This window comes from Parasteatoda tepidariorum, chromosome 6 (assembly GCF_043381705.1).
Source record: "Parasteatoda tepidariorum isolate YZ-2023 chromosome 6, CAS_Ptep_4.0, whole genome shotgun sequence".
NCBI classification, from domain to species: Eukaryota; Metazoa; Arthropoda; class Arachnida; order Araneae; family Theridiidae; genus Parasteatoda; species Parasteatoda tepidariorum.
Genome location: NC_092209.1, coordinates 87,682,369 through 87,699,295, shown reverse-complemented (window position 1 = coordinate 87,699,295; position 16,927 = coordinate 87,682,369). Strand labels below are relative to the sequence as shown.

General features: G+C 32.9%; 1 protein-coding gene across 2 annotated transcripts; it reads left to right on the top strand.

The window, feature by feature from the left end:
• The first annotated feature begins 4,628 nt into the window (after nt 1–4,628).
• On the top strand, nt 4,629–16,694 carry LOC107442187 (uncharacterized). Of its 2 annotated transcripts, none has more exons than XM_016055685.3 (2): nt 4,629–5,047; nt 14,096–16,694. In XM_016055685.3, the coding sequence occupies exon 2, from the start codon at nt 14,096–14,098 to the stop codon at nt 15,914–15,916; it is 1,821 nt and encodes a 606-aa protein (XP_015911171.2). In that variant the 5' UTR covers nt 4,629–5,047; the 3' UTR covers nt 15,917–16,694. The 2 variants fall into 2 exon arrangements, with proteins under 2 accessions (XP_015911171.2, XP_015911179.2); XM_016055693.3 differs by lacking the exon at nt 4,629–5,047 and adding an exon at nt 5,092–5,270.
• Nucleotides 16,695–16,927: the final 233 nt, after the last annotated feature.

Below are 16,927 nucleotides of genomic sequence, written 5' to 3'. Positions count from 1 at the left end.
GGTGAGCTAATTTTTTTTGTCCATGAGTGTATTATTTCTAATTTTGAATATCTCTTTTTGACTTACATAACTATGCATGATGCATCAAAACTTCACTTGTAACCTAAAAAAGTCGTTTGTAAAATCTCCGTTATTTAATTTCTTCAATGTTAGCAGGTATGTAATGTGCGGTTTGAAATTAAACTAATTTTTGCATCAATATTTTGAAATTATATATTTTTAGTGCAACTCCTATTTATGCTATATTTTCCTGAAATTGTTTAAACAGAAATGTCATATCTTTTCTGATTGTTGTACATTTTTTAAACTTTTCTTGTTACACTAATTTGCGTTAGCAATATCAAGATTAGGGCTGTAAGTTTGTCGCGGGAAAAAATACCCGAAATTCATGGGATATATTGAAAGTTAAGCAAATTTTAAATACGGAAAAATTTACTATATGGTATAGTGATGTAAAAGACAGAAATTGTGAAAATAATAAAACAAAAGCTTAAAAAATGCACAACAAAAGTATTTTTTATTTTATTTCAGGCAATATTAATATTTTTATTTAAATGAACTAAATTTTGGTATAAAGTGTTGTACATTGTCAGATTATTCTAATTTATATTGCATCGTTTATCACTTAATACATTTATATACCTTGAAAATGATCTTTCCGAGTCCACGCTGTTTGTACGAACAACGAATTCCCACTTTGGCCAACTATGCTTTAAAAAGGCTTGAGGTTCCTCTAAAAGAAATCACAAAAAGCCACCCAGGATACGTACAAAGACAGTAGAAATTTCATTGCATGGTGCATTAGCCTGTATAACAATTTTTCTGTCAAAGATTTGATTTATAAAATTTTTTTTCTTTCCTATTTTTACTCACTTCAGGAAGGTAATCCTAATCAGTCCTTCATCCTCCCAAAGTGTAGAAAGACCACCTTATTTGACAAGATTGGGATTATCTCTTATCTCTGAACTATTTTCTTGTCATTTTTCTATTGGTTCTCACTCTTCTGCTATTGATTCACTCCCCTAAATGTCTAATCAAATTTACACATTTAATTTGAGGCTTCAGGAAAGTAAAATATTCTGTCAAATAAAAATAATAAATTGAAAAATGAAAACAAAAATTCTTATTTTCAGCAATTTTTTAAAAATCAAATCATTTAGAGAAATTTGAGGATTTTAGAAAAAAGAGGACAATTTCGCGGAAATTCGCTCTGCGACAGATCTGCAGCCTTAATCATGATTGTAATTTTCTTTTTTCCTCCTTGCTTTTTGTAATGTAAATCGTACTAAAAATTGCACTAAAATCGTATTCATTAAATTACATTTTCTAAAAATCAGTTATTTAATACAAAATAGTTTCATTGATCTTTACATTGAATTAAATTTGTTTCCCAATGAACTTGTAAAGACCATCTTGCTCAATACTACGTAATATTTCCTTTTTTCTTTAGATATTTATCTTCACATAAATAAAAATCTATTTCTAGAAAAAAATGTCTGCTTTCTGTAAGTTTGTCTGATTTAAATGTATTGTTAATTTAGTTTTCTTAGATGTGATGTTTAGATGACTGGAAGTTTTTATATCTTAAGTGGTAGCTGAATTTATTCTTTTTTTTATCTATCTAATTGATTTTTAAATTTAATTTAAAATACATTTGGTCACCACTAAATTAAAATTAACTAATCATATATGCAGGGATGGTTGTATTCCGGGTTTTTCGCATCATTCTTCCAGGTCTAAGGGCAGGGCATGTGATTTTTTTCACAGAATTCCACTTAATTTTTTTTTTCGAATTAATGCAAAACAATCCTTTTCGTGCTCAACTTGCAACCAACTCAGATTTATTCGTTGGATTAAGCAATGATTATTCTACTTAAGAGAAAGACACGCTGTACACTAGTGTGTTAGGTTTTTGAAAGTTTTTGTTATCAAAGGAGGGGACCACAAGTCTTGATCACGAAACAAATCACTCTGCACCTTTTTTACATTCGAAATGATGTGTGAGTGAAGTAGGTCAAGGAGGGGTAAAACACCCTAAGTTTACTTCAATGTATACCTGGCAGCTAAATTTGATTAATTTTTCAACTTTATACCTAACACCTCTTTAGATCAGCTAATGAACAAGAAGTACCTCTTGAAGAGACCACCTATTGTATCCTTATCTTAACTGAAATTCCATTTTAGCTGGTGAAACATTTCTCAAAAAGAAATTTTTTTTTTCATTTCTGTACCTCTTTTTTATGCAATGAGGTGGGATTAAAAAAAATATCCGTTTAAACGGGGAAGTTTAACATTAGTTTCATATACAAGGACTATCGCCTGAACAAATTTTAAAAAAAGAGGAAAAGAATTGGCGATAAAATATCCGCTGATGACAAAAATACCTCTCTTCTTCCTCCACAGATGGTGCTAATTTCCAGTACTGCAGTATGTTGAGTGTTATTATAGTTTAAGTAGAGCCGGGAAGGCTCGTGGGTGCGAGTACCGGGTTCGAATCCCGACGATGGCTGGTCGATACGAATTCCGCATCCGGTAGCACTGACCACAGTGCTAATGTGAAATATCTTCAATGGTAGACGGATCACTGGTTAGAGTCCCCTTGCCGTCAGACTAACCGTGGATGGTTTCGTGGTTTTCCTCTCCATGTGACGCAAATGGGGGTTATTTCTATCAAAAAGTCCTCCACGAAGGTAAATTTCTCCCAGTATTTGATCCAGGAGTTTCCTTTTCTTCTGGATTGTGTTCAAAATTACAAGGCTACAGAGGTGAACATTATTAGTCGTAAACCCAAAATTGGGTTGGCTGTTTAACAACGGTTATAAAATAATTTAAGCAATTATAAATAATGGTTTTAAAAAATGTTCTTCAGATTAAGATTTATATACATATTTTTTACTTCGCTAAATGTAAGTGCTTATATTGTTTCCGATTTTGAATTTCTTTTTTGGACTAACATGATTATGCATGATGTATCAAAACTTTACTAGTAGCCCAATGTTGGCAGGTATGCTACTACACAATTTCTTTAAAATTTTTCTTAATTTTGGAAATGAAACTTGTAAAGTTTATGATAGTTTGAAAATCCTTAGAAAGAGATGTTAATAATATATCAGTTCTTCCAATCGCTTAAAATTTTTAATTTTTAAAAAACTGACCACAAATTTTAAAATAACTGTTCAACTGGCCAGCTGTCGCAGTGGACTGATCGTAAAAACACGGTTCCTAGTAGAAAACCGAAGTCAAGCATCACTGGCTGCGGTCAGTAAGCGGGTGGGTGACCACTTTGATCAGCCTGCATAGGGACCGAGGCTGAACGGTATTGGTCCTCGTTAAACTGCTCTACCGTAAATTGCTCGCCTTCGCGCGCAGGTCGTCAGGCTACCTAGTCAGAGGAGTCATCCCTTCTGCAGAGGATCAAAATTGTGCTGGCATGTCTTCGGATCATCCTCAGGGATGTTTCCCATACCGTCGCCAGTGCTCTAGTGCGACGTAAGTATTTTCCAAACATCTAAAAGAACCTTGCTGAGGATGTGGGGAAACTTTTTAAGGAATCAGAGAATAATGTAATTTTTCTGTCGGAATAAATGTAACTTGGAATTTTAGGAATTTGATATATTTTCTATCCAAAAGTAAGTTTTATTCTGTAAAATAAAATTGTATTTCTGATGATTCTGTTGTACTTCTGACCTTCAAAGGACCGAAATTACGCCGTGTGTATATTCTAATCATTTAATGTAAATTTAAAAGTCAGTCAGATTTCTCTCAGTGTTTTAATTTTTACTATAATAGAAGACTCGTGACATTTTTATACTAGAATATTGAAAAATGTAATTATACCAACAACACTAAAGCAGAGGTTCCCAAAATAGTACCCTAGGTTTCTGAAAATTCGGACATTTTTTTTTTTAAACAGTAACGATCTTTGAAACATGTAACTTATTTGTAACCACGATTTTTTTATTGCGGGTATTTATCTTAAATTAATTAAGCGAAATTTCAATAAAATAATAGTCTAACCCCGCTATAGCGAACCTTCAAAGGACCGAAATTTCGGTTCACTATAACCGGGAGTTCACTATATCAAACAATTTTGACTAATTTTTCCGAACTGCTCCCTATTATTGCACATTATTTAAATAAATGACCCATAAAATGAAAGACAAAAATGACTAAAAAACAATTTGTACTAACAAAAACTTTTATTTTTTATCTTATTCTTCGTCTTGCGTACAAAAAATTTAGGGATGGAAAACTGAGATAGAAGAAGCTAACAAGAAAAAATACTTATGGTGACATTCCATTCAATAGATGGTTTAAAAAATTGGAATATGTATTTGATGTAGAAATTTCAAAATTACCAAAAAATTAAGAAAAATATTAGTCGAAGACAGAAAAAAATTCATAATATCCAATTTCCTCTTTCTTTTGCTTCACTATACAAACAAAAAATATTATATGTGTATAGCAAGGCACGGGAGCGAACATTTCGTTCACTATATCCGGGAGTTCACTGTAAATCATGTTCACTATAACAGAGTTTGGTATGTCAATTTTTAAAAAATATATATATATATATTTTTTTTAATTGCATTTTGTTGAATAACCTATAAAAATGATGTGCTTTTACAAGAAAATTCCATTATCAAAAATTTTATTCCAAAAATAAAATAATTAAATTCAAGAATAACAAATTCTGTTGATAACAATATTCCAAGTTTATAACAGTTCTTTTTAGAAAACCAATTCACAAAAACAAAAAAAAATCCAGATGCCACCTGTCATTCAACCTTCTAGGAGGCAAGAGAGTTTGATGTTCAAAAATAAATAAAAGATGAACGAGAAGAAATCAAGTTCAATAGCGGGTCAAGCATGCTTCTCTCACCGTGACCTCTATTTCGTTTCTTTTTTTTATTTTAATGATCTGGTTGAGACGAGTCACCGTTGAAGAAGAAATGAGAAAAACGCCGTCGATGAGTTGAAACCGCATTTTGTTACAAGCAAAAGGAACAACACTTCTTCAATAAGAAGCGGATATTTCCTGAAAGAGGTAGAATTTTATTCATTTTTATCTTAACTATTAAACGTTTTCATCATTACCAAAATTTATTTCATTTAATTTTCGATGGCTTTTAGAAGCGAAGCGTAGAAGTGCGCTTAGCAATCAGGTAGGACTTAAGAAATAGTATGTTTCAAATAACCCGTGGCAGAATTGCAGCGACATTGTCGTAGAACGTTGAACAGTTCTTGCAGAAAGATTTTTCTTTTGAAAAGTAAACAATTTTACTTTTCTCTTCTACAAAAATTTACACGTAATATTTAAATCATGCATTTAGATCAGTGGTTTCCAACTGGCGGCCCGCTAAGCTTTTTTTTTTTTGTGGCCCGCGAACTAAAATATATTAGTTGTCATTTTTTTGCTGACAATTTTGTACAAAATCTGCATGGTTTTAAAATACTTCTCTCGTTAATAAAAACCTAATTTCTTCGTTTCTGTGAAATTTAAAATACAAACGGTGCAAAAAAAATATTATTTTTCAGGTCTTGCATGCAAGAAAATATTTATTCAAATACAAAAATAATCGTGCATGTTGCTCTTTTTACTTCATTTTTTCTTGTATTTTGTGAATATAATTTAGCACGTGTGCATCAGAAATTCTCTCGAAGAAATTCTCCGATTTAACTTTTTGAAACCACTCATTTTGGACGAAAATATTTACACACACATTTGTAAATTTGAAATTTAAATATCTATTCTCTGGTGGTTGCAGCAGACAAACCTCAATCTTTTCATTGAACATTTTGTGTTCTACTATGTAAGTTTTAATACCAACCTTTCTAAAGTTTTATATCTTAACAATTAGATATCTGTTGCACATTAATTGTTTATTACATAGGTGCACATTAAAGTTATTGTAGCCCGAATTTTTTAACATGCAATTAAATATTTTTAAAAATCTACTTCTTATTTTAATTTGTAATTCAATACTTCTGTTTTGTACAGCTTGATAAAAATCTGACAGTAATATTTAATGTTCCTTCAAACATAAAAGAGTCCTACATAAAATTTCGATAAAGTTGCAGTCCGCCATTTGATTTGTGTTTTTAATTGTGGCCCCCAGCCTCATGTAAGTTGGAAACCCCTGATTTAGATAATCACTTTTTGACGCTCTCAATTTACGCCGATAGTATCGTAAATCGATATAATGTTTCGATTGTATTTTCGGCAGTTATTGATATTGATTTTCACGTGATTTTTAAAAATCTCGATATATTTCAAACGATATAGAAAATTCGAATCGTGCATTTGAAAATTTACTTTTCAAGGTAGCTCTATCGAATTTTCGGCAGTTCAATAACTGATTGGTTTCTCCATAATTTTTAAATCCGATATTTTTATACGATTGCAACAACCTAATCACGAAACGAAACACGCATTTGTGGAGTCCGACTCGCGTGATTTCGTCGTCAATCACTTTTTCGGCAATTACTACTACGGATTTCATGGTTTTTAATTATTTTTTTTACTGGGATGATTATTTACAAAATGCAAAGAAGGAAATGCGTCTCCCTCTCCCAACAATTTGCAAGAATATCACCCACAATATTAGAATAAAAATAATTACATGTTCAATTAAAAATATTATATAGTTTATTTTTGTAAACACAGCTCTTTTGTTATTATTAAAAGTATCTTGCGGAAAGATATTAGTGCTAGAGAGTTTTGTCGCAAATAGCTCGAAAAAATTCTGCCACGAAATTAATCAATCAAATAGAATTTTCAAATCAAATAGAAGAAATTTTCAAATCAAATAGAATGTTATGAAAACTTTATCATAAATCTCTATCTCTAATAAGCTTGATGAGTTTGCTTCCAAATTTTAATAAATCCTCGTTAAATCGTGCATTGCTCTTCTTTTGTGTAACGTAGTTCCATGTTAGTAGTGACTATGTATATACAGTATGCCCTCAAAATGTCTAAAACCTTGTTATGTCAAAATAATATTTTTCTCCTTGGCATTACCTATCCACCTAATGTTAATTTGAGTTTCTATGTCAAAGGGTTTCTTCTCAAAACTTTGTTACGTCGAATTTTTTTCGAAATAGAAAATGAATTTTTTTCAGCACTAAATTAAAAAAAAATCACAATGTAAATTCATTGTAAGCCGATTGTTTTCGTTTAATGCATAATTATTTTTGTCTTACTTTTACAAATAAAGTGATCGTTGTTGTATTTAGACTTGTAGTCAGCTATCATTGCGTACATTTTTAATAGCACTTATTCTTATGTCTCATGACTTTACTTTTTAGTGTCATATTTTGGAATGTATTCTTCGGAATAATATTTTGGAATGTATTTTTTTTAGAACATATTCAGCTCTAAACTTGTTATCTCGAAAACCTGCTATCTCGAAATTTTTTTAGCGTCCCTTTGAGAGTATAGTGTGTATATATAAAAAAAGGACGACATATTGTGGAAATGTGTAGAGGGTAGGGTAGGGTAGTGGAGGATCGGAAAACCGTTAGTTGTAAACCAGATCAGTGACCTCGGAAGCATCTCACCCCCGGCTCTCTCTCTCTCTCTCACCTTGTGTGTATATCAGGGCCGGATTAACCTATAGGCACACTAGGCACGTGCCTAGGGCCTACGAAAAACTTGGGAGAAAAAAATTTGTTGACAAAAATAATTTAGCTTTAAAAACAACAAGTGTATTTTGCACAAAATTATGAAGATACAAATAAAAATATAATATTTTTCGGTAATAAATTATTTTGCAGAATCTTATGATCTAATATATTACTTTTTTGCGATTTTTGGATTCAACGAAATCTTGTATTATGCTGTCGAATTCCAAACTACGCAAAATGTCGTATTCAATAGACATAAGTGCGAGCGATGCCAAACGATCTTGATTCATTGTTGAACGCAAATAATTTTTTATCAATTTTAATCTGGAGAAAGATCTTTCTCCTTCTGCATTTGATCCAAGAATCGACAAATATATTCTTAATGCAATGTGAACGTTAGGAAAAGTATTCACAAGTTTATCTTTAATTTGAGCCTTCAACATTTCTTGTGCAGATTTATGTTCATATAAATTTGAAAATAGTAAAAATTCATCTACAAAGTTTTTCTCTAAATCGGATGAGTAAATTTTCACCAAATTTTGCGCTTTTAGTTTAATCTCAGATTCTGACAAATTTTTGTGTAATTTCCTTGTAATTCGGGTTCGATAAAACATCGATTAATGACACTTTTTGGTCGATCCAGAAAACTGGGAAATTCAGACATCCGGGATAGCGATGGTCCCGAGCATCCCAGATAATTGGTTCTCTACTGTATAAATATTTCTTGTAATTAATCTCACTATCAATTTCACTGTTTTCTTTGCTGGTTTGTTGTTGTATTGTTGACGTGAAGTGTTTACATAGTTATCGATCGAACTAATCATAATGGTATTATCGATATCAACTGCAATATCGGCAGTATGTCGGTATTGCAGATAAAGTTCGATAAACAAATTTGTAAATTAAAATCCATATTAATAAAAATGTAAAAAAAAATATGCAAGAAAATTTTAGCATATATTTTGAAAAGAGGGGAGGAGTGGGGGAAGGAGGGGAGGGCCCCAAAACGGCTGTGCCTAGGGCCTACGAAAGGTATAATCCGGCTCTGGTGTATATATATATTTATATTGTTTACAGTGTGCATAGCGTTTTTAAAAAGCTTAAAGGTGCTTTTTTTTATTCGGGGTTTGAAAAAGTGCTAATTTTCTATCTTTCAAGAAGAGATTTTTCTTTGCCGTGTCGATTGTTGCTCAAAATTACAAAAAAAATGCATGATTCTCAGAATTTTCTCAGTAATATTTATCAGAAACTAGTTATTTTATCTAATGCTATTGAAAATGTTTTTGAATTTTATGGATTTTATGTTTATAAATTAAGAATTTTAAGCGATAGAAGAAACTAATTGTTATTACTACACTGATCCTAATTATTATTATTTTTTATTTTTTTTGGAAAGTGATTAAAAATATTTCTTGGGTGCTTAAAAAGTACTTAAAGAGTGCTTATTTTTTGTTGAAAAATCTGGCTATGCACCCTGTTTTTATTTCTTGGACTTGGAAAAATCTAATATATTTTATTATATTTTCGAATATTTTAACTAATAGGGGAATTTATTCAAACGATTATCAGATGTTGTTGAAATTCTAAAACGTTTTTTTTTTCTACATTGCTTCAATTTATCTTCTATTTTTTTAACATTTCTCTTTCTATCACTGGCTTATAGACATTTTTTTTTTCAGATGAAAATTATTTTTTCCTGGTGAAATTATATTTATGTAAATTTATTAATGTTTTTACTACACTTGAGAAATATCAACTGCTTAATATTATTTTTTTAAATTTATTTTGACTGTTGAGAAAATCCTTCAATCAAGTTGATCAATCAATCATCAAGTTGATCGTAAAACTATTATTTAGTTGATCGTAAAACTTTGTATTATTTTGTTGCTCAAATAATATCATGTCTGTAGATGAAAGTTTTCATTTAACTTTAGTTTTCTTTTAATTATTTTTTTTATTTTAACTCCTCTAACATCTTTACTCGGTTTAACGAGTGATTTTTCTTGATTATATAAAGAAGTAGCAAACGCTGTACTAATTGATTTGATTTTTAATTTAATGAAATTGATTTACAGTGGATTTTATTGTCATGACTTTATAAACAATTTAAACAAATATGTTGAACTTAATAATGGTTCTGTCAAGATTTTAAGCACTAGCAAAGTTAAACATGTTTTGCTTATCTCGATTGTTGGTTTACATCCTGTTTAAATATTACAGGAATCTGCACATTTCAGATTGGTAGATATTTATTAAGAGAATTAGATTTCAAATACGCAAGCGAAAAAATAATTAAATAAAGAAAGATTTCATTGACAAGTGTTTGCTTAGTGTTTGACAAGTTCACATAATAAGTACAACATTAGAAGTGTATTTGTTATTTAGCAGAAAAAAATATTTTCTTTTATTAATTTGAATTTGGTTTATTATTTTAGTAAATTAGTTTAACAAGTAAATTTTATATGTCAGTTGAGAAGCAATAATAAAAAATTCCTATTTTACAACTGAATGTTTTTTTAATGTAATCAATATTTTGAATTTAAAAAAAAAAAAAGAAACACTTTGAAAATTTTTTGAAGCATAAGTTTTTCTAAATAATTAATTTTACAAGAAATATTTATAACTTCACCGTAGAAAAAAAAAACTTTACAAATATTTCATACAAAAATTACGTAATTTAGTAAATAAATAATAGCATAATAAGTGATAGATTAGTAATTAACCATAATTTTCTATCAGAAAATCTTAATCTCTTAGGTGTTTTCTTAGAAAATTCTGAATCTAATCTTATGAATTTCTGAATCTTTCTTAGAATTCTCCAATCTGAGACAAAACTCGATTACATTTGAGACAACCACTATTTTGTAGAAATAATTTTTTTCTTTTAATGTTTTTCTAAAACTGATTTTTTAAAAATTAATTTCTTAAATTTAGGAAAAATATGTTTTGAAGCTTAAAGGAAGAAAATATTTTCATATTGTATTAAAAATGGTAATTATGTTTTGGGGTCATCAGTTGTAATTGTAACCATCATCGGAAATTATCATTTGTACATGATGCAAGTGCATTCTTAAATTATCTACACTGGTGTAATAAATTAAGAGAATTTGCAGACTTGGTCGATTATCTCCAGAACTGCTGGACCGATTTTAATGAAATTCTGATATACATTGATACAATACAAAACAAATAACCATTCAATAAATGTAATACACATGCATGATCGTGCATAACACTTGTTGGAGTTTGGAGGGTATGAAATTGCCACAGGACTGTTCCGGACAATTGCCACAGGAAATCATAAACTGCCTTATTTCAAGCATGAAATCAATCACACTGCAAGGTCTGCATATCTGTAAGAGGGGACCATACCCCCTATTAACCCATATTTTTTTTTGTTTATTCTGCAACCGCTGTTTCATACCTTCCGACTCCAACGAGTGTTATGCACGATCATGCACGTGTATTACAATTGCTGAATGTTTATTTGTTTTGTATTGTATCAATGTACGTACATATCAAATTTCATTAAAATCGGTCCAGTAGTTCTAGAGATAATCGATCCAGTCTGCAAATTCTCTTAATTTATTACACCGGTGTAGAAAGATACATAATAACCACGCATGTCTATTTTCAAATTAAAGTCCTACGAATTATAAGATGCATGAATATATAAAAGAAAGTAATCCTGTAGTTGTACGTGTATACAATTCCACGGGTGGAAGTGATTCTGCTAGATTCTTATATCACATTTTATTTCATAACCGTCGTTGCAGCCGATCCAATTTTTTCGGCTTAAGACTAACAATGTTCAACTCCGTAGCCTTTTAATTTTGAACCCAATTCAGAAGAGAAGGGAACTCCTGGGTCAAGTATTGGAAAAAAATTTGCCTTCGTGCAGGACTGTTTGATGGAACTAACCCGTATTTCGTTACATGGAGAGGAAAACCCCTCACGGTTAGCTTGACGGTAAAGGGACTCTAACTCATGATCCGTTTACCACTTAGGAAATTTTACGTCAGCACTGTGGTCGGTTTGAGCCGGATGCGGAACTCGTATCGACCATCCATTGCTGGGATTCGAACCCGATTCCCCTCATTCGAAGGCGAATGCTCTATCTCCTGAGTAATCACGGTTGCTAGTTTCTTATTAAATTTTTCAATACTGAACCATTTTTAGCGATCTCCTAGTGGACTGATCGTACAGACACGGTTCCTAGTAGAACACCAAAGTCGAGCATCACTGGCTGCTATCAGTAAGCGGGTGAGTGACCACTTTGATCTGCCTGCAATGGGATCAAGGGGGCGCGGTATCGGTCCTCGTTAAACTGTTCTTCCGTGAAGTGCTTGACTTCGCGCGCAGGTCATCAGGCTACCAAAGCAGAGAAGCCATCACTTCTACAGAGGATCAAAATTGCGATGGCATGTCTTCGGACATCCTCGGAGAAGTTTCCCAAACCATCGCCAATGCTCTAGTGTGACGTAAATAAAGTACCTACCATTTCTAATGTTTAGAATGGACGAGTAGTTGTAAATATATACATTTTTAGACTGTTTACAATTGTAGTTAAAAAAAAATATTTTAGGATAAACTTATTTTTAAAAGAATAATTTATTCATTATTTGTCTTAAATTTAAATGCTAATCCAATAACTTGTATTACAATTCAACTTGTCTTTACTTCTCTTACATTGAATTCAAACAAGAAATATGCTTATTTACACGGCGTTTTACAATCATTACTCATCCTACCCAAGTCAACATTTTTGATGGTTTTCCATTGATGGACCAACATAATCTTGATGGTAATCATCATTAATTCCATCATGAACCATTATATTTTTTGATGGTAGTTTACATGAGTAACCATCATCTCAATACAGGAATTCGGACTGATTTATGATGGTCGAACATAAGGATAGCAACCTGTTTTGATGGTTTGTTCATGGTGAACCATCACAAATTTCGATCATAGTCTGTGGCGTAACTACCACTACAAATATTAAATACCAAATCAATAGTAAGACATGTTAACTTGAATCCATCACGAGGTACCTTTTGATAGATGAAGGTTGACATAGTCTAAGATTAATTCCTCACAAGTCTCTTAAAAATCAAATGTTGGAATATCATTCCAATGAAGGAATTCGGAAGGAACTGATTTATGATGGTCCAACAAAAAACATCAAAATTGTTTTGATGTTATATTCCTGAGAACCAACAAGAATTCCTATTAAACAGTCATGGAAATGTATAGTTAGAACCATCATGATCTATCACGGATCATTATGGATTGTTGGTCTGTGCGAGTCAAACTTCACTTAATGGTTAACCATCATAGTATTAAAGTTCAATTTTCCAACAAGGAATGATGGAAGTTTGATGGCATATCATAAACCATGAACACGTAATGGGAAATGATGGATGACCATCAAATGATGTTGGACCATCATGAATCGCACTGAAACAAACAAAAACTATCAAAAATTTTTGATGGGACCATTAAGAATTATGACTTGGGTATACAGCTTTCGACTTTTTTAGCCTGACTGGGGTATTGTATAATTTATCTAAAGTAAGAACACCCCTAGCTATTCGTCTGTACCCCTTGGCGGTGACTGTGGTAACGAGATAGAACTATTTCTAGTAAGGGTGTGGCGTTATTTTTAATCACAGGTTTTGGCTCGAGTCTACAAAACAAAGAGAATCTTTTTCTTCGTTCTACTGTGTTAGCCCTAGAGTGAAGAGAAGCTACCCTCCTTGAAATGCGTTATTCTTGTTTCCATAGCAGCAGACGGCCTCAAACTTTGTGACGGGGGGAGTTCTTACCGTATACGAGTCCCGTTGAAGGCAAAATCTCAACATCCCGATCGATGCATGTTTTTGTAGGATCTTTGTGACGATATCTGATAGAGAAGCTGACGTTACTCCCAAGCGCCTGTTCCTTACTGTTTTGTTTTAATGCGAAAAAGAATTTACCATTAAAAATATCCTAAATAATTGAAATAAGGTTTCTATAACCGTGCTGGAATAGAGCACCTTCCAATGACATAAGCCGAGATTCGAATCCCTGCGGTGGCTGGACGATACAAATTCACGCTGACCAGTGCTAACGCTAAATATCATTCGTGGTAGACGGATCAGGGTTTAAAATCTTTGCGGTCGGGCTAACAGTGGGAAGTTTTTATGGTATTCCTCTTCGTGTAATTCAACTATGCAGTTTAGTACCATCGAAAAGAATTTACCTCGAAGGCTAAATCGCCTCAATGCTTAATCCAGAATTACCCTTGTCTTCTGGGTTGAGTTCAAAATTACAAGGCTACGGAGTTAAACACTGATAACCACACTTCCAAAATTGGGTCGGCTGTTCAATTCAGGCTAAAAAATAAAGTCTTTAAAAATCACACTTCCAATTACGGAAGCTTAAATCTAAAATCACTAGTTTTCTAAATTTAAAATATCTATTCCAGATGCTGGCATTCACCGTTGTCCAAGTCCTGTCCGTTCTCCTCTTACTAAACGTACTGAGATCAGATGGCCAAACTTTTCACTATTCCTCCCCGAGAGAAATGCAGCGCTGGAGGACCTACTCGCCTCTCTCGGATCGACTGAAGTATTCGACACCAGGTGGCTCCGCAGATCCATCTGTCCTGTTCATAAAAATTCAATCTGGTGAAAGCACTCCGAGAGCTGTTCCCATCAAAACATTGCCTCATTCCGAAACGACATCTGGAAGCAGCCAATCATGGTTGGAAGCACGCAGTTCACCCGATGTTGCCCAATCCCGTGGCTTATTTGAAAGACGAAGCATTTTACCAACTGGTATTTTTAATCGGCCCATGATTTCTAACTGGAATGAAAGAGTCCGGAATTCTTTTTCGAACGCCTTTTCATCGATCCTCCCTTCAGCCTCATCCGGCCACGCTTCCTTCTTACCCTTCCATCAACAGCGCTATCAGCATGGCACGGGAAACCCTTTCATGAATTATCATCCACAGCACTCAATGAATTATCATCTACAGCACTCGATGAATTATCACCCACAGCACTCAAACCAACATTTCATGTCTACCTTCCCAGTTGGAGCTGCGTCTTATGGACAACCCCAAGCCGTGGCTTTTCCTCCGAATTTCAACGCGGGTCACCAACGCTTCTTACCGTCTGCTAACTTTGTCCATTATGCCAAATCAATTCCCAAACACACACCCTTGTTTAACAACGCCGGAGGATTAAAAGGAGCTGCTTTGGAAATCAACAATGCATTCGCTGATTTCACCGATTCGTCTGAGCATGGCCCAGAAGTGACTCAAAAGTTCGGTTCGGTAGGCCATACAATGAGCACTTTTCTCAACATGATGGGTCTCGGTCCTGCGGGCGGAATAACCGATGACTGGACGTCTATGGATGACTCTGCTATGGCGAGATCGTCTTTAGATTTTTATCCGGGTTACGGAAATCAAGCACATTTAGATGATATCAATGACTATCCCATTTTTCTCCAGGATATGACGGAACATTTTTTAACCAAAATGAATCTGACAGATGTATTGAACAAAGTTAAGGAAGAAAAAGCTTCCAAAGTAGGAAACGTTAAAAGTGAAAATTTAACTGAGGCTGGAAAGTTAGAGAAATCGACGCCACACATTATAATGCAAAATTCGAAAACAGCTGTTTCTTCGGGAGAATTGAAAGTTCCAACGATGTCTGAACCTGTTCACGTAACTGAAAAAATAAAAATAAATAAAACGATGGTATCTGGAAAGAACGAACAGACATACGGCGGTAAGTACTCAAATTCCAGTGCAGTTGAGAAAAAAGAATACATGATGAATCCCTCGAATAAAAAAGAATCGCCCACGAGTTACCCTACAGTGACAAATTCCAAGAGAATTCAAGACGGGAATAATACCAACAATAAAGAATACTTCGCAAAAGAAACTCCATCGGCTGATTACAGAATTCCTTCAGTTTTCTCTCCTGTGTCTCCCAAAGACAGAAAAAAACCTATTGCTATTTATAAAAAAATGGCTCCTGAATTTCCCCACGAAAAGAATTCGAAAGTATCCGATAATGTAGAATATGTTCCAGCACATCCGTTAACCAATCACGAGTCTGAAATAAACGAGAATAAACTGATCAATGAAGACGTCGTCCGGCAGTGGGTGTCGATAACAGAGGGGAAGAATTACGTCGAAAAGCATCCGAAGCCTATTATCGACTTTGGAAAAGACAGTTCGGAACAACCGAAAAGTTTCTCGATTTTGAAGGAGGTACTCCGGCCCATGGAGTGACTCCTTTTGAATCCTGTTCTCGCACACTGATCATTGAACATATCATTTTGAATTCTTTCTTTTATCGCTGCTATTATTTATTTATACAATGTTTTTGATGGATGCAATTCATGTACAGTGCGCAAAAACCTCACCTATAACTTTTGAGCTAATGACTGGATTTTCTCGTATTGAGATGCAATCTAAATAGTTCGAGTGGACAGCCTTAACACTTAACATATCATAACCGGTCAAATGACCGTTTAAGAACTTTTGCATCAAAAATGGGCTTATCATCTTATCGTTTTTGCACATTTGTCTTCATGACTTTTTCTTACAATTATATACAGTTAATATTCTTTTTTTTTTGTTTGTATTTTCTTAGTTTCGAATAATACTTGTCGTATACCTATTTCTACCACAACCGGTCATTTGACCGGGAGAACAATTTATTGCTTTAGAAGGTTATCGGATCAGAAATGACCGATGCAATGCGTGTTCAACGTATTGCATTCGATGAGTTGCACATATCTGCAAAGACTTGCGTAGTCAGTTCAACCAGAATAACTGTGAATTCAAACTTCAAGAAAGAAGAAAGTACCAAAAATTTTAGATTGGCATTTTTGTGTCAGAAAAAGTGACAAAAACTAAATGTTTTAGTAAGTGGCTTGTATTTTATTTGGATCGCTTTACTTCATTTCTAACTAACTGTTAGTTTTTACCCATTAAAATGTCGAAACAATCAAGACTGCTGAAGTGCATAGAAGAAATAATATTAATTATAAAAATAATTATAAGAATTATAATTCTTATATATTCCTTAAATTATAAGAATAATTATAAGAATTATAGAAATAATAATAATTAGAGGAAATATGTTTGCGGAAAATGTACAATGTAAACACCCTGTTTATATAAAAAATGCGTTGAGCTATGAATTAAAAATTCTTATTCTTTGTGTTTGTAATGCATAAAAATTGACAATATACAATTTTGTTTTATTATAATGAAGTTTTATTAGCTTATTTCCTT

Excerpts from the sequence above, each read along its gene's own strand:
- LOC107442187 (XM_016055685.3), top strand. The coding sequence starts at position 14,096 with ATGCTGGCATTCACCGTTGTCCAAGTCCTGTCCGTTCTCCTCTTACTA.